We start from the raw sequence: 12,815 nt of genomic DNA on the forward strand, positions 1-12,815 counted from the left end.
CTGGAAGGTGGACAATGAAACTGTGGAATCTGCTCTTGCTTGACTGCGGATCAAACAATCATCTCTACTGGTGGTCTGTCTGGGCTTTCCAGAGCCTGTTCTCCATGTGTGCATGCTCTCATGTAACCACTGCTCCCAACACCTCCTAAAATTAGAACAGTTTAGATGGTGGCCAATTCTTTGAAACAGCCATCCTGCTTCCCTCAGTCCAATCATGCACTCCCTCTCAAAGTCTGTCAACTGGGCAAAATGTATTCAGGTGCGTCATAGAGAGATGTCTATGAGTCAGTGATCTCTCACCAAGAGGAACACTACTTAAAGTAGCCCCGACAGCATTTTTATAGGGCAGTGGGGAAGCACTTTTATGTCCTCTTGGGGAAAGACCCTGGGCCAGATTTATCATTAGCTCAAGTCAAAATAATGGAGTGAAGAAGTCGCAAATTATATTATGAGTGCGCAGGCGGCCCGGTGTGCACAGCATCATTGTAATCTATGATGCTGTGCGCTCCTGTGCGCACGATGTATGCAGTTCCGGGACATATGGCCCGCTCACGGACTGTATGTCTCGTGGGGCATACGGTCATGTACATGAGCCCTAAGGCCTCTTTCACACGGGCGTTGCGGTAAAAGGTGCGGGAACATGCACGATTTTTCTGCGCGAGTGCAAAACATTGTAATGCGTTTTGCACGCGTGTGAGAAAAATCTGCATGTTTGGTACCCAAACCCGAACTTCTTCACAGAAGTTCGGGCTTGGGATCGGTGTTCTGTAGATTGTATTATTTTCCCTTATAACATGGTTATAAGGGAAAATAATAGCATTCTGAATACAGAATGCATAGTACAATCATGCTGGAGGGGGTTAAAAAAAAAAAAGAAAGAAAATAAAACTCACCTTAATCCACTTGCTCGCACAGCCCGGCTTCCCTTCTGTGCTGTGTACAGGAAAAGGACCTGTGGTGATGTCACTCCGGTCATCACATGATCCATCACCATGGTAAAAGATCATGTGATAGACCATGTGATGACCGGAGTGACGTCACCACAGGTCCTTTTCCTGTACACAGCACAGAAGAGAAGCCGGGCTGCGCGAGCAAGTGGATTAAGGTGAGTTAAATATATATATATATTTTTTAACCCCTCTAGCGCTATTGTACTATGCATTCTGTATTCAGAATGCTATTATTTTCCCTTATAACCATGTTATAATGGAAAATAATAAAGATCGGGTCCCCATCCCGATCGTCTCCTAGCAACCGTGCGTGAAAACCACTACGCATCCGCACTTGCTTGCGGATGCTTGCGATTTTCACGCTGCCCCATTCACTTCTATGGGGCCTGCGTTGCGTGAAAAACGCACAAAATAGAGCTTGCTGCGATTTTCACGCAACGCACAAGTGATGCGTGAAAATCACCACTCATGTGCACAGCCCCATAGAAATAAATGGGTCCTGATTCAGTGCGGGTGCAATGCGTTCAACTCGCGCATTGCACCCGCGTGGAAAACTCGCCCGTGTGAAAGGGGCCTAAGTGTAATAATAAATCTGGCCCCCAGTGTCTGATCAGACCACACCTGTAATCAATCACATACCTGCATGGCGAGTTTTGCAGCAATATTGTTTTGTAAATGAGTGTATATTACCAGAACTAGGGAACAGATGGATCGCAGCATGACTGCAAGATCAGACTACATAGAGTTTGCTGTCCATTATCATGGGGAGACATGGGTTTTCATAGCATCTGCAGGAACAAAACAATAGTAATGTTCTTAAGTGTTGTTTCACTTTTAATATTGTGTAGAGACAGGGATGTTAGGTGTTTTTATAATGTACTTTATTTGGGAAAGGTGAATATTTTAATTTATTAAGGCCTCATGCAAACGACCGTTGTGTTCCGTTCTGCAAAATTGGGTTCCGTTGTTCCGTGATCCGTTTTTGTTTCCGCATGTCTTCCTTTATTTTTGGAGGACCACCAGACATAAAGGAAGGTAAAAAAAAAAGTCTAAGACAGGTTTGCCATGGAAATACAGGTCCTTCTAAAAAAATTAGCATATTGTGATAAAGTTCATTATTTTCTGTAATGTACTGATAAACATTAGACTTTCATATATTTTAGATTCATTACACACAACTGAAGTAGTTCAAGCCTTTTATTGTTTTAATATTGATGATTTTGGCATACAGCTCATGAAAACAGAAAAGTGTTTTTAATACAAAAAAAGTCAACCTTCAAATAATTATGTTCAGTTCTGCACTCAATACTTGGTCGGGAATCCTTTTGCAGAAATGACTGCTTCAATGCGGCGTGGCATGGAGGCAATCAGCCTGTGGCACTGCTGAGGTGTTATGGAGGCCCAGGATGCTTCGATAGCGGCCTTAAGCTCATCCAGAGTGTTGGGTCTTGCGTCTCTCAACTTTCTCTTCCCAATATCCCACAGATTCTCTATGGGGTTCAGGTCAGGAGAGTTGGCAGGCCAATTGAGCACAGTAATACCATGGTTAGTAAACCATTTACCAGTGGTTTTGGCACTGTGAGCAGGTGCCAGGTCGTGCTGAAAAATGAAATCTTCATCTCCATAAAGCTTTTCAGCAGATGGAAGCATGAAGTGCTCCAAAATCTCCTGATAGCTAGCTGCATTGATAAAACACAGTGGACCAACACCAGCAGCTGACATGGCACCCCAGACCATCACTGACTGTGGGTACTTGACACTGGACTTCAGGCATTTTGGCATTTCCCTCTCCCCAGTCTTCCTCCAGACTCTGGCACCTTGATTTCCGAATGACATGCAACAGTCCAGTGCTGCTTCTCTGTAGCCCAGGTCAGGCGCTTCTGCCGCTGTTTCTGGTTCAAAAGTGGCTTGACCTGGGGAATGCGGCACCTGTAGCCCATTTCCTGCACACGGTGGCTCTGGATGTTTCTACTCCAGACTCAGTCCACTGCTGCCGCAGGTCCCCCAAGGTCTGGAATCGGTCCTTCTCCACAATCTTCCTCAGGGTCCGGTCACCTCTTCTCGTTGTGCAGCGTTTTCTGCCACACTTTTTCCTTCCCACAGACTTCCCACTGAGGTGCCTTGATACAGCACTCTGGGAACAGCCTATTCGTTCAGAAATTTCTTTCTGTGTCTTACCCTCTTGCTTGAGGGTGTCAATGATGGCCTTCTGGACAGCAGTCAGGTCGGCAGTCTTACCCATGATTGCAGTTTTGAGTAATGAACCAGGCTGGGAGTTTTTGAAAGCCTCAGGAATCTTTTGCAGGTGTTTAGAGTTAATTAGTTGATTCAGATGATTAGGTTAATAGCTCGTTTAGAGAACCTTTTCATGATATGCTAACTTTTTGAGATAGGAATTTGGGGTTTTCATGAGCTGCCAAAATCATCAATATTAAAACAATAAAAGGCTTGAACTACTTCAGTTGTGTGTAATAAATCAAAAATATATGAAAGTCTAATGTTTATCAGTACATTACAGAAAATAATGAACTTTATCACAATATGCTAATTTTTTTAGAAGGACCTGTAATAGGAATAAAACGGTCGCGGATGATAATCTTGTAGGCCTCTGTGTTTTTTAGCAGTCCCATTGACTTGAATGGATCCGCGAACCGTTTTCCGCGGACAAGAGTAGGACAGGTTATATTTTTTTTACGGACTGGAACCACGGACGCGGATGGCAAACAGTGGACTATCCACATTTTCAACGGCTCCATAGAAATGAATGGGTCCGCATCTGAAACGCTAAAATCGGCGGAACGGATGCGGAGACAAACAACGGTCGTGTGCATGAGGCCTCATGGTGTAAAATGTCTCCTTAGCAACGTCCTAAATGAGCATCAGAGCAAAGCACTGGCAGTTCTGTTCTCGCTTTCTTCCGGAGATAAATGAGCAGATAGGCAGGCACAGCTGCAGTGTAAGCTACTGAACGAAATTCACAGTCGCATTGAGCACAATATATTATTTATCATATTCCACAATGATTTTGGTGACAGATGACCCTTAAAGGGGCATTTCCCTTTACATTAATGGAATATTGTTAGGCTATGTCTTAAATGTCTGATAGGTGCGGGTGCCACCTCTTCTTTTTTTTTTTTTTTTTTTTTTTTTCCGGAACAGGAAACAGGAAGTTATTGGTTTGGTCAGACACTACAATTAAATGCAATTTTATTGTGAATCTATCTTGGAAAAATACGACCCAACATCAGTTAAACCATTTTTTTTTTTTCATTTTTATCAGTGCATTTAATAATTTCCACATTCATTTTCATAATTTTTTTTTTTCTTTGTTTTTCTTGTATAGCTACTGGTTAGCAGGTAGTAAAGCAGGAGTGAAAGAAATATTTGCGGACAATTTGCCAGGCTACCCAGATAATATCAGGATATCTAGAACAGGCACATACAGAATTGGGATAACAACCACACGCTTCCCTGGATTCTTTCCTCCGTTCCTGGATGCCATTGCACCTTATCCTGCCCTAAAGAGATTTATTGTCAAGGTATGTATAAGGGCTGATGCACACAAACGTATTTTCTTTCCGTATCCGTTAAGTTTTTTTGCGGACCTTATGTGGAACCATTCATTTCAATGGATCCCCAAAAAAACTGAAGTTACTCTGTGTGCATTCTGTGTCCTTATGTCTGTATTTCCATTCCGTAAAAGAATAGAACATGTCCTATTATTGTCCGCATTATCGACAAGGATAGGACTGTTCTATTAGGGGCCAGCTGTTCCGTTCTGCAAATCCGTATTTTTTTAGGATAGTGTGTGTCCTATGTTCTGCGTTTCACCTCTTAGCTAGTACAATACCGTGCACAATTCACTATTGTACTGTATTTTGAGACTGACCACATTAGTGTTGGATGGCTCACAGTAGAATAAAAAAGAGGGGTCACTGCTACAGAAACTACAATTTGGCTGTACTATGAAATAGCTGCTTTACTGAATTCTTTACATATTTGTTTGTGCCAAATGAACATTTTCGCCCCACATTCTAGCGTTTTTTGGCACAAAAATCTGCTTCTATATTTCACCCATTCTAACATGAAAGGCATTGGGGGACATTTACTAAGCACGTTGCACCAGAATTAGGGCATAAAATGTGCCAAAAAGAATGGCGTTTTTATTCGCACCAAATATATCAACTGTTTTCTCCATAATTTTGACCATAAACAATGCATCACGCCAGAAATGAGTTATAAATGTCAAAGTGGGCGGGGCTATCAAATTGGTGCAGATTTAGCGTCATTTATTATCCTCTTATCGACAGGAATGGCTCAAATTGTTGCAGACAATTAAGCCAGATTATGTGGGGATTGTTTGTGTTAAAATTCGAATTTATGGCATAAAGATGCGACTTTTTTTTTTTTTTTAAATGTTGAATTTTTGAAAAGAAAAACCAACCTGTCGTGGGAACAAGTGATAGGGAAGTATTAAAACAGGGTGATATAAATGAGCTAAAAAGAAGGGTTTTGTCAGTAAATTGTCCTTTAACAAAAAAAAACGATAACAAAAACTGAGAGTCTGAGAAAAAAGTAGCAATTTACTGGAAATGTTGCAAATATGTTTCAAAAGTCGCAAGTGTGGGCAGGGGTGGCTGAAATGGCGCATTTCAGTTTTAAAAAGTTTTATTTTAGTGTGATAGGTAGGGATGAGCGAACTCGAACTGTATAGTTCGGGTTCGTACCGAATTTTGGGGTGTCCGTGACACGGACCCGAACCCGGACATTTTCGTAAAAGTCCGGGTTCGGGTTCGGTGTTCGTCGCTTTCTTCGCGCTTTTGTGACGCTTTCTTGGCGCTTTTTGAAAGGCTGCTAAGCAGCCAATCAACAAGCGTCATACTACTTGCCCCAAGAGGCCATCACAGCCATGCCTACTATTGGCATGGCTGTGATTGGCCAGAGCACCATGTGACCCAGCCTCTATTTAAGCTGGAGTCACATAGCGCCGCCCGTCACTCTGCTCTGATTAGCGTAGGGAGAGGTTGCGGCTGCGACAGTAGGGCGAGATTAGGCAGATTAACTCCTCCAAAGGACTTGATTAACTGATCGATCTGCAGCTGTGGATCATTGAGCTGCTGATCCTCAATTGCTCACTGTTTTTAGGCTGCCCAGACCGTTTGTCAGTCACATTTTTCTGGGGTGATCGGCGGCCATTTTGTGTCTTGTGGTGCGCCAGCACAAGCTGCGACCAAGTGCATTTAACCCTCAATGGTGTGGTTGTTTTTTGGCTAAAGCCTACATCAGGGTGAAGCTGTCACACCAAGTGCATTTAACCCTCAGTAGTGTGGTTGGTCAAGCTATCACACCAAGTGCATTTAACCAGCAATAGTCTGTTCATTTTTTGGCCATATACTAAATCAGGGGCAAGCTGCGCCCGTCACCAAGTGCATTTAACCCTCAGTAGTGTGGTTGGTCAAGCTGTGACACCAAGTGCATTTAACCAGCAATAGTCTGTTCATTTTTTGGCCATATACTACATCAGGGGCAAGCTGCGCCCATCACCAAGTGCATTTAACCAGCAATAGTGTGGTTATTTTTTGGCCATATCCCAGTCTAATTCTGTCACTAAATCCATACCGGTCACCCAGCGCCTAAATACTAGGCCTCAAATTTATATCCCGCTAAATCTCTCGTTACCGCTGTCCTGTTGTGGCTGGGAAAGTTATTTAGTGTCCGTCAAAGCACATTTTTTGTTCTGGGTTGAAATACAATTCCCAATTTAGCAATTTAAAAATTTAGTGGTTTCTGCTGTATCAGAGCTATTTGAAATCTATCCCTAAAAGGGTATATAATATTCAAGGTGCACATAGGGTCATTCAGAATAACTTCACACACCCGCTACTGTGCATTTCCAAGTCTAATTCTGTCACTAAACCCATACCTGTCACCCAGCGCCTAAATACTAGGCCTCAAATTTATATCCAGCTAAATCTGTCCTTAGTGCTGTAGCTGGGCGAGTTATTTAGTGTCCGTTCAAGCACATTTCTTGTTCTGGGTTGAAATACAATTCCCAATTTAGCAATTTCATAATTTAGTGGTTTCTGCTATATCAGAGCTATTTGAAATCTATCCCTAAAAGGGTATATAATATTCAAGGTGCACATAGGGTCATTCAGAATAACTTCACACACCCGCTACTGTGCATTTCCAAGTCTAATTCTGTCACTAAACCCATACCTGTCACCCAGCGCCTAAATACTAGGCCTCAAATTTATATCCAGCTAAATCTGTCCTTAGTGCTGTAGCTGGGCGAGTTATTTAGTGTCCGTTCAAGCACATTTCTTGTTCTGGGTTGAAATACAATTCCCAATTTAGCAATTTCATAATTTAGTGGTTTCTGCTATATCAGAGCTATTTGAAATCTATCCCTAAAAGGGTATATAATATTCAAGGTGCACATTGGGTCATTCAGAATAACTTCACACACACCCGCTACTGTGTATTTCCAAGTCTAATTCTGTCACTAAACCCATACCTGTCACCCAGCGCCTAAATACTAGGCCTCAAATTTATATCCTGCTAAATCTCTCGTTAGTGCTGTAGCTGGGCGAGTTATTTAGTGTCCGTTCAAGCACATTTCTTGTTCTGGGTTGAAATACAATTCCCAATTTAGCAATTTCATAATTTAGTGGTTTCTGCTATATCAGAGCTATTTGAAATCTATCCCTAAAAGGGTATATAATATTCAAGGTGCACATTGGGTCATTCAGAATAACTTCACACACACCCGCTACTGTGTATTTCCAAGTCTAATTCTGTCACTAAACCCATACCTGTCACCCAGCGCCTAAATACTAGGCCTCAAATTTATATCCTGCTAAATCTCTCGTTAGTGCTGTAGCTGGGCGAGTTATTTAGTGTCCGTTCAAGCACATTTCTTGTTCTGGGTTGAAATACAATTCCCAATTTAGCAATTTCATAATTTAGTGGTTTCTGCTATATCAGAGCTATTTGAAATCTATCCCTAAAAGGGTATATAATATTCAAGGTGCACATTGGGTCATTCAGAATAACTTCACACACACCCGCTACTGTGTATTTCCAAGTCTAATTCTGTCACTAAACCCATACCTGTCACCCAGCTCCTAAATACTAGGCCTCAAATTTATATCCTGCTAAATCTCTCGTTAGTGCTGTAGCTGGGCGAGTTATTTAGTGTCCGTTCAAGCACATTTCTTGTTCTGGGTTGAAATACAATTCCCAATTTAGCAATTTCATAATTTAGTGGTTTCTGCTATATCAGAGCTATTTGAAATCTATCCCTAAAAGGGTATATAATATTCAAGGTGCACATTGGGTCATTCAGAATAACTTCACACACACCCGCTACTGTGTATTTCCAAGTCTAATTCTGTCACTAAACCCATACCTGTCACCCAGCGCCTAAATACTAGGCCTCAAATTTATATCCTGCTAAATCTCTCGTTAGTGCTGTAGCTGGGCGAGTTATTTAGTGTCCGTTCAAGCACATTTCTTGTTCTGGGTTGAAATACAATTCCCAATTTAGCAATTTCATAATTTAGTGGTTTCTGCTATATCAGAGCTATTTGAAATCTATCCCTAAAAGGGTATATAATATTCAAGGTGCACATTGGGTCATTCAGAATAACTTCACACACACCCGCTACTGTGTATTTCCAAGTCTAATTCTGTCACTAAACCCATACCTGTCACCCAGCGCCTAAATACTAGGCCTCAAATTTATATCCTGCTAAATCTCTCGTTAGTGCTGTAGCTGGGCGAGTTATTTAGTGTCCGTTCAAGCACATTTCTTGTTCTGGGTTGAAATACAATTCCCAATTTAGCAATTTCATAATTTAGTGGTTTCTGCTATATCAGAGCTATTTGAAATCTATCCCTAAAAGGGTATATAATATTCAAGGTGCACATTGGGTCATTCAGAATAACTTCACACACACCCGCTACTGTGTATTTCCAAGTCTAATTCTGTCACTAAACCCATACCTGTCACCCAGCGCCTAAATACTAGGCCTCAAATTTATATCCTGCTAAATCTCTCGTTAGTGCTGTAGCTGGGCGAGTTATTTAGTGTCCGTTCAAGCACATTTCTTGTTCTGGGTTGAAATACAATTCCCAATTTAGCAATTTCATAATTTAGTGGTTTCTGCTATATCAGAGCTATTTGAAATCTATCCCTAAAAGGGTATATAATATTCAAGGTGCACATTGGGTCATTCAGAATAACTTCACACACACCCGCTACTGTGTATTTCCAAGTCTAATTCTGTCACTAAACCCATACCTGTCACCCAGCGCCTAAATACTAGGCCTCAAATTTATATCCTGCTAAATCTCTCGTTAGTGCTGTAGCTGGGCGAGTTATTTAGTGTCCGTTCAAGCACATTTCTTGTTCTGGGTTGAAATACAATTCCCAATTTAGCAATTTCATAATTTAGTGGTTTCTGCTATATCAGAGCTATTTGAAATCTATCCCTAAAAGGGTATATAATATTCAAGGTGCACATTGGGTCATTCAGAATAACTTCACACACACACGCTTCTGTGCATTTCCAAGTCTAATTCTGTCACTAAATCCATACCGGTCACCCAGCGCCTAAATACTAGGCCTCAAATTTATATCCCGCTGAATTTGAATACAATACATTGGGCCAAATAATATATTTGTTGTTGTGGTGAACCATAACAATGAGAAAAACATCTAGTAAGGGACGCGGACGTGGACATGGTCGTGGTGGTGTTAGTGGACCCTCTGGTGCTGGGAGAGGACGTGGCCGTTCTGCCACATCCACACGTCCTAGTGTACCAACTACCTCAGGTCCCAGTAGCCGCCAGAATTTACAGCGATATATGGTGGGGCCCAATGCCGTTCTAAGGATGGTAAGGCCTGAGCAGGTACAGGCATTAGTCAATTGGGTGGCCGACAGTGGATCCAGCACGTTCACATTATCTCCCACCCAGTCTTCTGCAGAAAGCGCACAGATGGCGCCTGAAAACCAACCCCATCAGTCTGTCACATCACCCCCATGCATACCAGGGAAACTGTCTCAGCCTCAAGTTATGCAGCAGTCTCTTATGCTGTTTGAAGACTCCGCTGGCAGGGTTTCCCAAGGGCATCCACCTAGCCCTTCCCCAGCGGTGAAAGACATAGAATGCACTGACGCACAACCACTTATGTTTCCTGATGATGAGGACATGGGAATACCACCTCAGCATGTCTCTGATGATGACGAAACACAGGTGCCAACTGCTGCGTCTTTCTGCAGTGTGCAGACTGAACAGGAGGTCAGGGATCAAGACTGGGTGGAAGACGATGCAGGGGACGATGAGGTCCTAGACCCCACATGGAATGAAGGTCGTGCCACTGACTTTCACAGTTCGGAGGAAGAGGCAGTGGTGAGACCGAGCCAACAGCGTAGCAAAAGAGGGAGCAGTGGGCAAAAGCAGAACACCCGCCGCCAAGAGACTCCGCCTGCTACTGACCGCCGCCATCTGGGACCGAGCACCCCAAAGGCAGCTTCAAGGAGTTCCCTGGCATGGCACTTCTTCAAACAATGTGCTGACGACAAGACCCGAGTGGTTTGCACGCTGTGCCATCAGAGCCTGAAGCGAGGCATTAACGTTCTGAACCTGAGCACAACCTGCATGACCAGGCACCTGCATGCAAAGCATGAACTGCAGTGGAGTAAACACCTTAAAACCAAGGAAGTCACTCAGGCTCCCCCTGCTACCTCTTCTGCTGCTGCCGCCTCGGCCTATTCTGCTGCTGCCGCCTCGGCCTCTTCCTCCGCCTCTGGAGGAACGTTGGCACCTGCCGCCCAGCAAACAGGGGATGTACCACCAACACCACCACCACCACCTCCGTCACCAAGCGTCTCAACCATGTCACACGCCAGCGTTCAGCTCTCCATCTCACAAACATTTGATAGAAAGCGTAAATTCCCACCTAGCCACCCTCGATCCCTGGCCCTGAATGCCAGCATTTCTAAACTACTGGCCTATGAAATGCTGTCATTTAGGCTGGTGGACACAGACAGCTTCAAACAGCTCATGTCGCTTGCTGTCCCACAGTATGTTGTTCCCAGCCGGCACTACTTCTCCAAGAGAGCCGTGCCTTCCCTGCACAACCAAGTATCCCATAAAATCAAGTGTGCACTGCGCAACGCCATCTGTAGCAAGGTCCACCTAACCACAGATACGTGGACCAGTAAGCACGGCCAGGGACGCTATATCTCCCTAACTGCACACTGGGTAAATGTAGTGGCAGCTGGGCCCCAGGCGGAGAGCTGTTTGGCGCACGTCCTTCCGCCGCCAAGGATCGCAGGGCAACATTCTTTGCCTCCTGTTGCCACCTCCTCCTTCTCGGCTTCCTCCTCCTCTTCTTCCACCTGCTCATCCAGTCAGCCACACACCTTCACCACCAACTTCAGCACAGCCCGGGGTAAACGTCAGCAGGCCATTCTGAAACTCATATGTTTGGGGGACAGGCCCCACACCGCACAGGAGTTGTGGCGGGGTATTGAACAACAGACCGACGAGTGGTTGCTGCCGGTGAGCCTCAAGCCCGGCCTGGTGGTGTGTGATAATGGGCGAAATCTCGTTGCAGCTCTGGGACTAGCCAATTTGACGCACATCCCTTGCTTGGCGCATGTGCTGAATTTGGTGGTGCAGAAGTTCATTCACAACTACCCCGACATGTCAGAGCTGCTGCATAAAGTGCGGGCCGTCTGTTCGCGCTTCCGGCGTTCACATCCTGCTGCTGCTCGCCTGTCTGCGCTACAGCGTAACTTCGGCCTTCCCGCTCACCGCCTCATATGCGACGTGCCCACCAGGTGGAACTCCACCTTGCACATGCTGGACAGACTGTGCGAGCAGCAGCAGGCCATAGTGGAGTTTCAGCTGCAGCACGCACGGGTCAGTCGCACTACAGAACAGCACCACTTCACCACCAATGACTGGGCCTCCATGCGAGACCTGTGTGCCCTGTTGCGCTGTTTCGAGTACTCCACCAACATGGCCAGTGGCGATGACACCGTTATCAGCGTTACAATACCACTTCTATGTCTCCTTGAGAAAACACTTAGGGCGATGATGGAAGAGGAGGTGGCCCAGGAGGAGGAGGAGGAGGAGGAGGAGGAGGAGGAGGAGGAAGAGGGGTCATTTTTAGCACTTTCAGGCCAGTCTCTTCGAAGTGACTCAGAGGGAGGTTTTTGGCAACAGCAGAGGCCAGGTACAAATGTGGCCAGCCAGGGCCCACTACTGGAGGACGAGGAGGACGAGGATGAGGAGGAGGTGGAGGAGGATGAGGATGAAGCATGGTCACAGCGGGGTGGCACCCAACGCAGCTCGGGTCCATCACTGGTGCGTGGCTGGGGGGAAAGGCAGGACGATGACGATACGCCTCCCACAGAGGACAGCTTGTCCTTACCCCTGGGCAGCCTGGCACACATGAGCGACTACATGCTGCAGTGCCTGCGCAACGACAGCAGAGTTGCCCACATTTTAACCTGTGCGGACTACTGGGTTGCCACCCTGCTGGATCCACGCTACAAAGACAATGTGCCCACCTTACTTCCTGCACTGGAGCGTGATAGGAAGATGCGCGAGTACAAGCGCACGTTGGTAGACGCGCTACTGAGAGCATTCCCAAATGTCACAGGGGAACAAGTGGAAGCCCAAGGCCAAGGCAGAGGAGGAGCAAGAGGTCGCCAAGGCAGCTGTGTCACGGCCAGCTCCTCTGAGGGCAGGGTTAGCATGGCAGAGATGTGGAAAACTTTTGTCAACACGCCACAGCTAACTGCACCACCACCTGATACGCAACGTGTTAGCAGGAGGCAACATTTC

The 12,815-nt window shown here is 45.1% G+C and overlaps 1 protein-coding gene across 1 annotated transcript in view; it reads left to right on the top strand.

The window, feature by feature from the left end:
• The window catches only part of LOC122925833 (adipocyte plasma membrane-associated protein-like), a 47,822-nt gene that overhangs the window by 27,038 nt on the left and 7,969 nt on the right, over positions 1–12,815 (top strand). The window contains exon 8 of the mRNA XM_044277189.1: positions 4,294–4,489. Coding sequence (XP_044133124.1) covers positions 4,294–4,489 — 196 coding nt within the window. The remainder of the gene's footprint in view (positions 1–4,293; positions 4,490–12,815) is intronic.

The sequence above is a fragment of the Bufo gargarizans genome, chromosome 2, assembly GCF_014858855.1.
Source record: "Bufo gargarizans isolate SCDJY-AF-19 chromosome 2, ASM1485885v1, whole genome shotgun sequence".
Classification (NCBI taxonomy): domain Eukaryota; kingdom Metazoa; phylum Chordata; class Amphibia; order Anura; family Bufonidae; genus Bufo; species Bufo gargarizans.